This window comes from Diceros bicornis, assembly GCF_020826845.1.
Source record: "Diceros bicornis minor isolate mBicDic1 chromosome 32 unlocalized genomic scaffold, mDicBic1.mat.cur SUPER_32_unloc_2, whole genome shotgun sequence".
Classification (NCBI taxonomy): Eukaryota; Metazoa; Chordata; class Mammalia; order Perissodactyla; family Rhinocerotidae; genus Diceros; species Diceros bicornis.
The window spans coordinates 1,116,320-1,130,500 of record NW_026690908.1 but is presented as its reverse complement, the minus strand read 5'-3'; the positions used below and the strand labels follow the sequence as shown (position 1 = coordinate 1,130,500).

Below are 14,181 nucleotides of genomic sequence, written 5' to 3'. Positions count from 1 at the left end.
TGTAAAAAAAAAGTCAAATTACCCAGATCTGTGTAGAGCAAAGTGAAACCTCCCCCATCCATCCCTTTCCCTGCAAACTGACTCCCCTACTCAGAAGGAACTATTGTTAAGAGTTTGCAGCTTATTCTTCTGGACATTTCCTATGAATTTATAAATACACATAAAGTTTTTTTTAACATAAATGACATAACTACATCATTTTGCAATTTGTTGTTTCCCAAACCATATATCATAGATGTCTCTCCTTCTCAGTTCTCGCCACTCTAACTTAGTTTTTTAGAAGTTTTAGAGGTACTCCAAAGAACAGGAATACCATGATCTGTTTATCTCTTCTTTGATAGAGATGGGATTATGTCCAGTTTCACTATTATACATAATGCTGCAGTAAGATCCTTGTATGGAGTTTATTACACTGCTATTCAACTGCTCAATTTTCCTTGTTTCCTCTTGGTCAGAGACTATGATATATTTTTAACAATTTTATGGGAATTATTATTGTTATTATTATTATTATTTTTTGTGTGTGAGGAAGATCAGCCCTGAGGTAACATCCATGCCAATCCTCCTCTTTTTGCTGAGAAACACTGGCTCTGAGTTAACATCTGTTGCCAATCCTTCTCCTTTTTTTCCCCCAAAGCCCCAGTAAATAGTTGTACGTCATAGATGCACATCCTTCTAGTTGCTGTATGTGGGATGTGGCCTCAGCATGGCCAGAGAAGCGACGTGTTAGTGCATGCCGGATCTGAACCCGGGCCACCAGTAGCAGAACACTTAACCACTAAGCCACGGAGCCAGCCCTATGGGAATTATTTTATAGGGAATTTAATTTTATCACTGAATAAAGACATTTATGGGGAAACTGGACTTTAAGGTCATCCATCTCAGTATTCTGGAGAAAAATCATGAAACTTAGAAGGTATGAGGCTTGCTCCATCACAATCTAACAAGTCATGTTAACAATTTAAAGTTTAATGTTTGAATAGCTACTACTCTCTCTGTCCAGAGGAAGAATGACTTTTTCTTGTCTAGAAAACTTCTGACTCCAGGGGCTCTCAGTTGTGCTTCAGAGAGGGTAAGATATTGGTGTTGTATCTGTTTCTCTTCAGCTGTAGGCTGCATCTTCTAAAGATCATAGAATTGAACATGGTCCAATAAATGTATATGATTTGGGTCAAAAATTCAAAGTAATGAACCCAAGATAGGAATCCATAACTTTGGTTCTTAATAAAGAATTTCCTTTGATATCCTCAAGTCTCTGTGATTACTGTGTATACATGAATGAAATATCCCTCTGTCCATTTCTTCAGTTGTTTCCATTGACTTTATGGATTTATCCTCTAATCCAGATTCTAAGTGTGAAAGAACATCTTGGTCCTTCAAAGAAAAGAAGCCATTGAAATTTGATTTTCTTTTAGCTCGCCATCCTACAAGTTTGAGGAATAAATTATCATGTAATGGTACAATGATTCTGAAATCTAATTTTCAATTAGAGGGGTGTAAGGGATGAATGAATGGTGGTTCATCCCCATGGTCAAGGGTATTGTACACGTGGACGTGTAAACAAGATTCAGGAAGCTGCTTCAGCCCTGTGACATCCCTGAGAACCACAGTGCAGGAGGATCTAGGCACACAGCCATCTGCCTCGATCTCCTGGGTTACATGTAGATCCAGGGGTCTTGAGAGTGGTGTCAGAGCAGCTAGCTTTTATCTATTTCTCCCCTTCCTTCTCTCCAGCTTATCTCAAACAGTCCTGACTATCATATTTTAAAGACCAATTATAGTTATTTACATGAGCTGCTTGTTCATTATTGCAGAGTAATAAACAGGCATACCATTAAATATCATTTAATCTACCTAATTAAATTTGTTGTACCTTTTGATTGATTAGAACACTAAAGTTAGTTCAGAGTTTGATATTCACCAAATGTGTTAATCTGCTTACAACTGCCATGTGCCTCATTCCTCTTAGAAGTGTATCTTTGGCCCATCACAAGATTTTAATGAATCAAATCATCATAAATTAAGATAATGTACTGTCTTTTGGATGATCGGGAGGCATATGGGTCCATTTTGGAAATATGCCCATCTGTCTTTGCTCCCCATGGGAAGTTTCTGGTCACTAGGTCTCCAGGTGGCTTGCACAAGCCCTAGGTCTATAAAGCTTGGTGCCTCTCCTTCTAATTGGGGTAGAAATAAAAGAGGTCAGAGAGACTTATTAAAGTTTTGGTTGCATGAAGTCTTCAATGAAGACCATCCATGCATATTGTTTTGGATAGCTCTCTGTTCCTAAGACTACTAGTTACTTTAAGGGCTTGTCTGGAACTGTCAATGGTCTGATATTTTACCTTACCTGCAAACGAATAAGTTAGCTACCATGGTCTTACAGATGCTGGCAAAAGATACGAGACCCATGGGTCAGAGACACAGGACTTAATGACACAGCAATGGCAGTGGCCAGAGTGTCAACATTTGCACTGGTTCACTAAATCCCACTTCCTACAGGATGATACACAGTGGGCGAGGAGACATGCAGAGGGTTGCAAGAACTCAGAGCTTAAGGAACTCAAATCTTCAATAACAGGCAGGAAGTCTGCTGACCTTTGGTCTGGGGAAGGGTGTTATTTTTATTATACTGGGGAGTAAGCAAGCTTGCCTTTTGCTCCAGAGGAGGCCACTATTTCTATCGTCCAAGGTTGTCAGCTCTACACACATTCTTGAAAAGATAACCTGGTTTTACTGGCTTTCAAAGGTAAGCTTGAATGAGACTTCATCATCATTCCGTTCTTCTGTTACCTTTATTGAGATTGTCCAAATATGCTCTTTTCTGTGTAAAGTTCACTAACTTTATTCATACATAAGGGTTGCTTTTGGTTTTATTTATTAAGTTAAAATTTTCTTATTAGAGCAAATGAGGAAACTATTATGGGTTGGATCTGAAGGTATGCTTTTCCAGGAAAAATGTGAAAGAAGATCGGTGGTCACAGAACTTTGCCACAAGGAGTTGATATCAACTTAAATGATTTTAATTTGAATAGTGTTTTGTACAACTTTCTTCCATCTTACTTCATCCTCTCTGCTTCCTGTAACTCTCATATGGGAATGAGGCAGTTTCAGGGATTCACTGAACTCATTTACAATATTAAAATGGTTTTTTCTGTTGTTTTTTTTTTTTTATTGAGGTAAAGTTAACATACTACATTAAATTAGTTTCAGCGGTACAACAGAATGATTCAGTGTTTGTATAAATGTTGAAATGATCACCACAATAAGTCCAGTTATCATATGTCCCCATACATAGTTACAAATTTTTTTCTCTTGTGATGAGGACACGGCGTACTTCAAGGTGCAGAAGAATCAATGATGATGTCATACTTTTCCATATACAACTTGATGAATTTGGACATAAGTATACACCCTTGAGACTGTCACCACCATCAAGGCCACAAACATATCCATCACCTCCCAAAGTTTTCTCTCACCTCCTTTATTACTATTATTGTGTAGTAAGAACTCTTAGTATCTACACTATTAGCAAATGTGCTGTACGCAATACAGTCTCGTTAGCTGTAAGCACTATGCCATATCCTAGATCTCCAGAACTTATTTATCTTGATTACTGAAACTCTGTATCCTTTGATCATCAGCTCCCCATTTCTCCATCCCCTCAACCCCTGGCAACCACTATTCTAACTTCTGCTTGTATAAGTTTGACTATTTAAGATTCCACATATAAATGAGTATTTGCCTTTGTCTGTCTGCCTTATTTCACTTAGCATAACGTCTTCTAGGTCCATCCATGTTGTCAAAAATGGCAGGAACTCCTTCTTTTTTCAAGGTTGACTAATATTCCATTTCTTTATCCATTCATCCATCAGTGACATTTAGGTTACTTCCATATCTTGTCTATCGTGAATTAGCTACAATGAACATTAGAGTGCAGGTATTTCTTTGAGACCCTGAGTTCAATCCTGTGGGCATATACCAGAAGTGGGATTGCTGGATCATATGCTAGTTTTCATTTTTGGAGTAAGCTCCATACTGTTTTCCATAATGATTGTACTAGTTTACATTCCCACAAGGGTTCCTTTTCTCCACATCCTCACCAACATTTGCCATCTTTAGTTTTTTTGATAATGGCCATCTTAACAGGTGTGAAGTGATAGCTCATTGTGGTTTTGATTTGCATTCCCTGATGATTAGTGATGCTGAACACCTTTTCATACACCTGTTGGCCACTTGTATGTCTTCACTAGGAAAAGTCTACTCTGGTCCTTTGCCCATTTTTTAAGTTGATTTATCTTCTTGTTATTGAGCCAACACGAAAAAAGAGAACAAGATTTCCAGGCATTATGGATGCTTCCCAGTTGATGCAGATGGTTTTGTATTTACAGTGGTACCAAAAGATCATGTTTCATGCTTTTTCTTCAGCTTGTTATAAGACCAGCAGTAGCTGCGGCATGGCAGATAATTGGGATCTTCTGGGTTTGGAGGTTTACAACATAAATGAGTGGTAATGAATTTTTCATTATTCCAAGGAAATTATTGAGATCATAGTCCATGGAATCCAGGATTGATAGGTGTAGGAGGAAATTAAGGTGAGGATCGGTGATCTGGCACTACTTCTTATCATGAGGCACAGGTATCTACTGTATGAGTGTTTGAATAAAAATATTAGAGATCAGGAATTTGTGGTGGGTGAATATGTTTTCTGAATTATTTACTTTTGAACATAACCATTTGGATTATGTGAACATCTGGGATATGGGAGTAAGTCGTTAACAGGGGGTGGTTGATAATATCACTATTGATTTAACTTCTATGAACACCAAGTGGTCAATGGATTAAGCAAATGAGTAATCAGAAAACACAGAAATGGTAGGATTTGGGATTTAGTAAAGGACTGGGGACCGACTGTCCTGAGAGGGAGTGCCAGGACTTATGAGGTTGAGAGTGACAAGGACAAGAAAAGAATAGAAACACACTCAAACAAGGAGGGGGTGTTAACAGGATGGGGGAGGAGAAATGATCTGGAGTAGCCTTGAGTTTTGACCTTGAGCTTTCTGTTCTTGATGCAAATCTGCCTGATGACATCCCGGGACAGAGGTCAGATCTATCCCCAGAGGATAGAGGGAGGGTGGAAGTACAAAACAGACAGGATAATTGTCCTAAAATGGCAGGCTTCCTTTATCATTTGTCTCAATTTCATGATTTACTTTTGTAGGGTAAGAGGAAAAGAAGGATGATAGCCACGTCTTCACAGAGGAAGCAGCATAACTGTGGGATCCAGTCCAAACCAAAGCCTGGTTTAAACATCTCCATCCGTATGAGGATGTCCAGTGACATATTCAAGAGGCCGGTTCCTAGAATTCCATCCCATCCTGACAATGAAGGGTCTCTGGGAGGACACCTTGGACCAGCCCCACCAGGTTTGCTGGCCTGAGAGACCACAAGGACTCCAGGCCTGCAGCAATGCAGGACAACTGGTAACTCCTTTCAAGCTTGCCAAAGGGTTGCAAAACCTTGTACCTAGTCACACAGGTGAATCCCTTCCAGGTGTGCTCGCAGGTGGTCTGCACTCCAGGTCCCATGCCCACTCCTGCCGGTCTTCAGATTTGGCAGGGATGATTCCAGGAGCTGATCTGGGCATTCCACAGCTCCACTGCCAACAATTTCTGGCGACTGAGGAAGGTATCAGGAAGGAGGAAAGGGCAGTGAAGAGCACAGGAGAGAGACTGGTGATAGCACTGATGGCGGACAGACTAGCTAGTGAGGCAGAGAAAGTGAGGGGCCAAGAAGGCCGTCTTGACAGCAGATGAAATGGAGCAGGCACCTCAGTGAGGTCTCTTGGCAGCGTCCCTAATGTTTTTGTACTTTGAGCTCTTGAAACTTTGAAATATAACAATACGTTTCTTTTATTAAACTCTGCTGCGTGACAGAAAATATAGACAGTGGTTTCTTTCTGAGGTGAGAGGTTGAGTTGCAGGTGAGGAGAGAAAGATCTTCCTTTTTCATGCTGTTCTCTCATTTTCCTTTACTATGTACTTTATTTATTTGTACTTTCAAGTCAGCAGCGAGTTATCAACGTCACAGGATGATTCAGTTTTTCCCCATACAGTCACAGTAAAACCTACTTAAAGTGGATTATTCTTTTTGTGTAATATTCCAATAGATTCCAAAATATTATTTCCAAAGCACTTCGATGTCTATGTTCTCAAATTAGATATTTACTTCTAGGTCTCCATTTTTGTGTTCCTTCTTGCATGCTACTTCAGAGTTGCATCTAAGGAAATACCAGATTTCCCTCAGTTTTTTAGATCCATATGTGTTGGAAATTTGATTCATGAAGATGGACATGGCAGCTGGGGGATTATGCTATTATCAAGAGACCATTTTTCGGCATCAGTAATCTGACAAGAACTCACTGCTTGTTGAGATTTAATTGACTATTTGAGGAATCAAGCTTTCACTATTGGTACTTCTCTTTCTCTTTGGAGGGGAAGTATTGCCTTCCTAGTCTTTCCATTACCAAACCACTTTCCTGGGTGGCTGTGCCCTGTCAGGAAGGGCCTGGGATGCCGGGAACCAGGATTCATCCTCAGCTTCTGCCTGTCCTGAGAAGGCTTCCCTGGCAGAGTCCAGCCTGTGTGTCTGGGTGACACTTGCAGCCATCAGAAAGGAGGCGATAACTCACAAGTGCCAAGCGATTCATCTGGCTCTTGTCTTACAGGGTGTTTCCAAGGGAAGAGGTTCAAAATGCCACTTGGTAACCCCTTGAAAGCTCCTGGTCACGGGGTGAGTTCTCGGTGTGAGGTCAGAGCAGTGTCTATTCACCACCAGATGGGAAGCATTTCAGTATTTTAATTGGTAAGGCTGTGTTCATGCACGACCATGGATCATCAGTTCCGTGGCATTTCCTGCTGGACCACCCCACACCCCTGTCATGCCTCATTTTTCAAAGCTCCAAACAGGGTTCACAACCCATCAGGTGGTTGTAATGTAACCACAGCACAAGACAGGGGAAAAAAACACAACCACCCAAGGGTGACACACTTTAATGGCTCGGGCCAAATTGCCCCATTTGGACAAGTTGGCAACATCAACACTGAGTATGTAAACTGGAGGACTGTCTAAGACCATGGACCTCAGAATGACACGGGCTCAGATGTCACCTGGACAGCAAGGGACAGTGTGGGGTCACTCACTGGTCAGGATTATGGTCTCTTATCCTGGCAAAGTAGAGCTCACCCGGGATCCATCAGACCAAGCCAGGGAGGAGGCTGGGGGCCTTCTAGGGAATTTCTGCCCTAAAGGGAATTGCATAAGGAAGGCAGGGGTGCTGGAAATCCTGGTTCACAGAGAGCGGTCGGTCGTGTTTATGGAATGAGGCCCAGTGGTAGCCTTAAAGCTGCGTCACAGATCTTTCCCATTGGATACAAAACAGCAGGAAACAGAATTCACAGTCCTGGACATGGACCCCAGCAGGATTCAATTCTAGGTCAGTGGTGAACATGGAGGCACTAGAGGGGTATCAGGAGGGAAAGTCCTGTCTGCCTTTAGTCCATTTGCAAATTACCTTTTCGGGCCTTGTCCTCTCCACATGCATGTTTTGATCTTTTTACATTGTTTTCCCCACTTACAGCTGATGCAATTCCAGAGATTGAACTAGAAAACTACAAGTTCCTAAAATTTGGTCAAAAGAAACCTCAACAGGAGAAGCAGAAAACATTCCTTCTTCCTCCAGAATGTAGAAAGGCACCCCCTGCCTATGGCCCGACCTGGTCCTGGGTAGTGCTGTTTTAAAGACATCCACATTTCAGTGGTTGTTGCTTTGCCTGTGAAAGTACCATTAACCTTTATATCCCAGGAGAACGGGCCGGGGACAGTGTCCGCCCCTGGAGGAGCTGAATGATACTGAAATGAACTTGTCCTCCGGAGTTAGGGGGAATTGGGAGTGATGTCACTAGCCAAAAAAGGGGCTGGCCTTTCTCCCTTCTCCAACATACAATAAGTTGATGACTCAGAAGAGTTCTTGATTCAAGGAGAAATGTGAGATTCTGTGTCTCACTCACATGCCTACAGAAAGCGACAGAACCACACCACAACTCCCAAGCTGTAAAGGGAACAGGACTTTAATATAATGTTCAAATATGTCATTTATTATTTACAACAAATAACCACTGTTTCTCCCCAATGGGTGAGTAGGTGCTGAGGTAGAGATGTCAGGGAGCTGGGATGGGGTCATCCCTTCTCTCTTGGGCTTCAGGGGACCCCAGGAATCAGCTTACAATGCTCCCCTTCCCATCAAATGGGAGGAGCTGACCCTGTGCATCACAAGCATCCCAGCTGTGTCCCCGCTGCTGAGGATGGGGCTGTGATCGGCCACTGGTACGGGGTTTGGGGTTGGGGCCTGGGGGCTGAGTAGAAGAGTCGGGTTATCTTGCGTGGCCTCCCTCAGAATCATGGCCCCCCACCATGTCCCCACTGCACTGGGTGCTCCAGACCCTGTGCTCAGTGCTGTCAGCCACCAGTACCCCATTCGTCCCTGCCACGTGAGCCATCATTTAGTATCACCTATTTCACAGAGGGGGAAACGGAGTCTCAGGAAGCTGAAGAGAGTCACCCCAGTCACAGGACTGGTCAACAGTGGAGCTGGGATCCCAGTGCCAGCTATCCGACTCCCCAAGGCCACGCTTAGCCCAAAGCCTTACTGAACCCCTAGGAGTCAGTCACCCCAGGCCAGACACTCACTCACCCCTGACCTTGATGATGGCCGGTTCTTCTTGGCCTTGCGTACTCTGCAGCCAAGTAGGTCTAGCGCTCTGGCTGGCAGGACAAGCTGTAGCTACAGGACAGAGAGACACTTGTGAGCCTACCAGGAACCACACCTCAGGGGTCCCCCCACTGCCTGCCCAGCAGCTGGAGTCTGGGTGTCCCAGAGATCACCATGTAATAAGGCCGGGGGATGAGTGGGGCACCATGGAGACAGGCTCTCTGGGCTGGCCAACAGGGAGAGTCCACCCCTGCCTTCACCCAACTCCTGCCCGGCCTCACCTCTCAATCTCGTTGAGCAACTCCATGTCCTGGAACGAGGCCCCAAATCGCTCCCTCGGGCTCTAGGTTGTAATTCTTTGCAGCCTCCTGGAGCAGCAGGATCTCCCTCATGACTCGGTATTCCTGGGACCAGAGGGAAGGAGAGGATGCAGACAGGGCCTGGGTGGGGGATGCTGCAGTGGTCTTGTTGGAGGTGAGGAATGGGGCAGGGGACCAGTCCTGGAAACCATCCTTCACTCCAGTTCCATCCAGGATCTACCAGTTCTCAGAATGGAATAATCAGCCCCTCCTCCAGGAAGATTTCCTTGATGCCATCCTCCCCTCAACCCACTCGCCAATTGGATGGGTCTCCCACTTCTCTGGTATCAAACTCTTCCATTCAATGTAAGATACAGCGGGTGGAGCCAAGGACTGTTCTGCCCAGAAGGTCTCTGATTTCCACCTCCTTCCTCTCCCCTGCAGGGAGTGCCACAGCTGCTCCTCAGTCCTCTTCTCAAGGTTGATCCCATTCCCCTGGAAGGTAGACAGCCAGAGTTCATCAGACAAAGACCCCTAGCCTGACTAGCTCCCTATGCCCACCCCTTCTCATGTTGCACTACTGCCAGATCCCCAGAGGGGGCCGGGCATGCAGAAAAAACAGGACTTGGACCTAGGCTTGGCTCTGGGCTCCAGAGGAGGAGGACATGGGGGTGTAACTGAGGGACCTGGCAGCACAACTCTCTCTGATGACAGACTTGGAGGCTGAGGCTTCAGGCAGAGGGGACTGCTCAGGCACTTATGTGCTGCCTGACTTGGGGGGGCCCGACTTCTTTCTCCCTTCATGGGCAACATGGGAGTTACAGGCTGAGTCCAGCTCAGATAAAACCTCACGCAGCTCTGCCATCAGGCAACTCTGAGCTTCCCCAGCCTGGGTAACTGGAATGGGTTTCTCTGGCAGAAATTCTGTTCACTCATCGCTAAAACAGGCCTGATGCCCCAGCTCCCAGGGGTGGCTGCGAGGCTCTCATGAGAGGAGATGTGCCAAGTGTTGAGAACTCAGAGCTCAGTTCGGGGGCTCCCGCATCCCAAGGCTCAGAATCCTGGTCCTTCCTGCCTAGTCCTCAGGTGCACCCACCTCGAAATAGTCACCCATCGCCAGGTGCAGCATCAGCAGGTCACTGAGCAGAGTTCCAAGATAGGGGACAACACCTTGTGACATCGGGGTGTGGGTGGGATGAACCTTTGCTCTCAAGTCGACCCCATGTAGACCCTCTCCTGAAAAGTCCCCACCCTCAGCCACCTGGCCCACCCCAGGGTTCCCACGAGGAGCAGCCTAGGACCCTCAGCAGCCTCCCGTCAATTCCTACTCCCTTCACACCCCAAGAACACCACACTCCTCCTCCTCACCTCCCAGGGCCGGCTTCTGGCAAATCACAGGGTGTGCAGTCCCTTGCCCTCCCCAAAACACACTCATCCTGCACCAGCTCTTCCAGGCCCTCCTCTTGGTCACTTCTACTGGGGGATTCAGACACTGTGGCACCAAGATGAAGGGCCCTCATCTTTTGGTTTGAGGCCTCCAGCTGGGAGCACAGAGACCCTCCCCCACAGGCACACTAACCTGCTGCTGCTGCTGCTTCTTCTGCACTCTCTGGGGGTTGCTCTCTGGGGGAGCAAACGTGGAGGGCTCCTCCTGTCAGGGTCGAGGACAGTGTCAGTGAGGCCATACTCCCCTCACCCCATTTCTCTCCAGCACCACTGGCCTCCGACACTGGACATCTGACTTGAGTCAACTGGTACCAATGTCATTCCATCCTCCAAGGTCTTGTGATTCCAGAACAAGCCCAGCTCCAACTCTCACTCTGGGTGTGAGCTTGGGCTTGTGGCCTGGCCTCCTTGAGCCTGTTTCCTCATCTGGAAAGTGTGAGAACTCCGGCTACCACACAGGTTCTCATGAGGACTCAGTGTCACAAGACTGTCATCGTTGTTCTGGCCCTCACCCCTCCAGGTGGAGTAGGCAGAAAGCTCCCACATTCCTTTCCTCCCTCTTACCTCAACACCACCCTGTGAGGCCTGCACCACACAATCACCATCCCTCCATTTCCCTGATGAGGAGACAGAGGCCCAAACATAGGCAGTGTGTTGCTCAGGGGCCCACAGAGGAGAGGCTGCTTGCCCCTCTCAGCCAGAGGCCCTGTTCCAACGTCCTCGCCTAACCCCCAGCCCCACCACTGACAAGAGTCCTGTCCCCTGAGCTCTCAAAGCTTGGTCCTGGGCTGAGTCATGGATGGAGAGGACGGGGTGTCTTGGGAGTCTGGTTGAGTGGATCTTGCCTGGCCCAGTCCCGTGGAGTGTCTGGCCCCCAGGCTGGGCCAGAGGCCATGCCAAAGCCTTCTCCTCCTCAAGGAACCCCTCAGGACATTCCCCTGCACTGAATTTTTTTTTTTTTTTTTTTGTGAGGAGATCAGCCTTGTGCTAACATCTGCCAATCCTCCTCTTTTTTTGCTGAGGAAGACTGGCCCTGGGCTAACATCCATGCCCATCTTCCTCCACTTTATATGGGACGTTGCCACATCATAGGTCGACAAGCAGTGCGTCGGTGCGCACCCGGGATCCGAACCGGCGAACACTGAGCCGCCGCAGCGGAGTGCGCGCACTTAACCGCTTGCGCCACAGGGACGGCCCCTGAACTCTTTCTTTATCCACTCAAGAACTGGACCTCCAAGGTGCCACCTCTGATCAACAGAGAAGGGGATGACAGGACATTTTGATTCCTCGTTTACATGAAGCTCCTAAGGTCCTTTCAGCAGGATCCATTAAGAATCCACCAGTTGCCTAGACGCTTCTCATAAGCCACCGGGGGCATATGTCATTGCCAACCAGGCACTCAGGTTAGACTCCTGTGGTTGACTCAAGTGAAGTGACTGCTCTAGGGGTCCAGTGGGGAGTCCCAGAATGCACACACATCTCTCACCTGAGGATGAGCAGCCTGTTTTTCCACCTGGACCATGGGAATCCTCTGCCACGCACATCCCTGGGGCAGGCAGGGTGCAGCCCCTTGGAGATGTGGTGAAGATAGAAGGAGCAGCAGGGTCCTGGCTTCCTCAGGATAGGTTTAGGCTGAGGGCTAAACCCACCCCAACCACCCAACAGCCTGGAAGAAGCTACATCCAGCAGGATGGACATACATGGAAGCCAGAGACCTGTTGATGGCGCCAGCTCGGCAACTCCTCCTGGAACAGCCCAGCCAACACTATTGTGTCCCATGACCAGGGCCTCCCGCCCACAAATGGCACCCCACCTTCCCATGGGCAGAACAGATCCCTCTACTTGTTAATCTGCATGAGATAGACGGGAATGTTTCAGAGAAAGTTCAAGGGAGAAACTATCAAAACCACAGCCTGCCCAGTGTCCCTCCTCCGCACCCCTCCTCTCTTTCCAGACCCCCAGCCTCCACTCTACCTTGATCATCAGGTCTCTGCTCAAGGACTTGTCTTGACTATTTAGTTCCTTAAGATTTTCAGAGCTCTCTCTCAGGAGAGGGGAAAGAACGAGGGATAAATTTAGGAATAATGTGAGGGGTCTGAATGCAAATCCCTTTTCTTTGCAAACCCAAGAGATTCAAACTGCCTGAAGGAGTGTTCTCACTGGGCTCCTCTGAGCGCTAAGGTCTCATGGTACTGGGAGGGGGCTCTCCTGTTGGTCACTGGGATCTCCACTCCCCAGTTCTACAGAGCAGCTCTGTTTTGACTGCTTTGAGTTTCAACTGGGCATAGAGTTCTGTTGCTATAAACACTTGAAAATCTCCAATTTGGCTCAACTTACTACCTGACACTTAGGGAAGCCAAGTCCTAAAGCAGAACTGGTGCACTAAGGACCCCAGAAGGTTTAGAGACCCCCTGCCGAGGCCCAGGCCCTGTCCCCAGCATTTGCTGCCTCCCAGGAGTTCCCAGCTGACTGAGGGGCCAATGGCAGACATACAAGAGATCCCCCATCCACCCTGGTCCTCCTATGGAGAGAGGCCTACCCACCGGGAAACTTCCCCCGTGTGTTCTTCAGGTGGCTTGTGAAGGTTTTCTGTAGAGCAGAGTTGACAGTGCAGGACGAGAAGAAGTTCTTCAGGATCTCGAACTCCTGGGGAAGGGAAGAGAATGAGCTGTGAGGTGGGGCACTGTAGCCCAGCTTGCTCTAGCTTCAGTACCCTTCTATTTAAATCTCCCCTCCTGGATGAGACAGATGCTCAGGGAGTCCCAGAAGGGCACATTTAGGACCCAAAGAGTAACACTCACAGGGAGCAGGATTTTAGCTCAACCCAGGGAAGGAGCCAGGTAGGAAGTGAGCATCCTCTCACTGGGACCTGGAGTTAAAGTCAGCGGGCCCCTGGCAGGAAGGGCCTAGGGACTGTGCAGGGGCTTAGACCACACACTGCAATCCTGGGACCTGATAAATGTGGAGAGGCAGTTTCTAAGGCTTCAGAGAGGGGCTCCACTGGGCCTCCCACAGCACACCTGGGCCACCTGGATCCAGCGCTCCACCACCCTCACCCTGTCCTGGGCTGTCATGCTCGGGTCCCCGAGGCAGGGGATGATGAGGAAGCTGGCCACCCTTCTGACGTGGTCGACGGTGGCCTGGAGGTTGGGTGTCTGGTGCTCATTGCCGGGCTTGTTCCTCTTGCCCCACGTGGAGCCCAGGCATGGAGAGGACACCACCTTCTGGAAGAGCTCCTGGAGAACAGGGGGAGTGTCACCAAGCCCTGTCACACCCCAGGTCTGTGTCTACAGCCCCCAAAATCCCACACAGGAGTCACAGTTTAGAGCTGAAGCTCAGAAAGCTCAGGATGTGGCCTGAGCCTTGTAAGAGTCCCTGGCTTTTCTTCTCTGTCCACTGAGGACACCCAGCACAGGATGACCCAGGACCCAATACTGGCAAGGAAGGGAGAGGGGCATTTGAACCCAGCCCGTCCTGGCTAACTCCAAGCTCCAGATGATGGCTCAACTAGGCTCATCCCAAGGGGGCATCTTCCAATACGCTGATCCCTCCTCTGGTCCCACTCCACATTCTGATGCACATCCTCACGTGGCAGCTACACTCACAGGCCTTGTCTGTCTCCCTTGTAGTGGAGTACACATCAGGCGTCTAATAAGTCCTGAGGCC

General features: G+C 47.7%; 1 protein-coding gene across 9 annotated transcripts in view; it reads right to left on the bottom strand.

Annotated features, from left to right (window-relative positions):
• Positions 1-14,181, bottom strand: part of LOC131402230 (ral guanine nucleotide dissociation stimulator-like) — a 34,406-nt gene that overhangs the window by 18,271 nt on the left and 1,954 nt on the right. The window contains exons 3-7 of one of the 9 annotated variants that reach the window (XM_058537112.1): positions 13,572-13,751; positions 13,059-13,161; positions 9,383-9,564; positions 8,760-8,842; positions 7,934-8,110 (exon numbers count right to left, since the gene is read on the bottom strand). In XM_058537112.1, the coding sequence (XP_058393095.1) occupies positions 9,545-9,564; positions 13,059-13,161; positions 13,572-13,751 (303 nt within the window). In that variant the 3' untranslated portion in view covers positions 7,934-8,110; positions 8,760-8,842; positions 9,383-9,544. The other 8 variants (XM_058537111.1, XM_058537109.1, XM_058537110.1 and 5 more) reach the window with 8 other exon arrangements.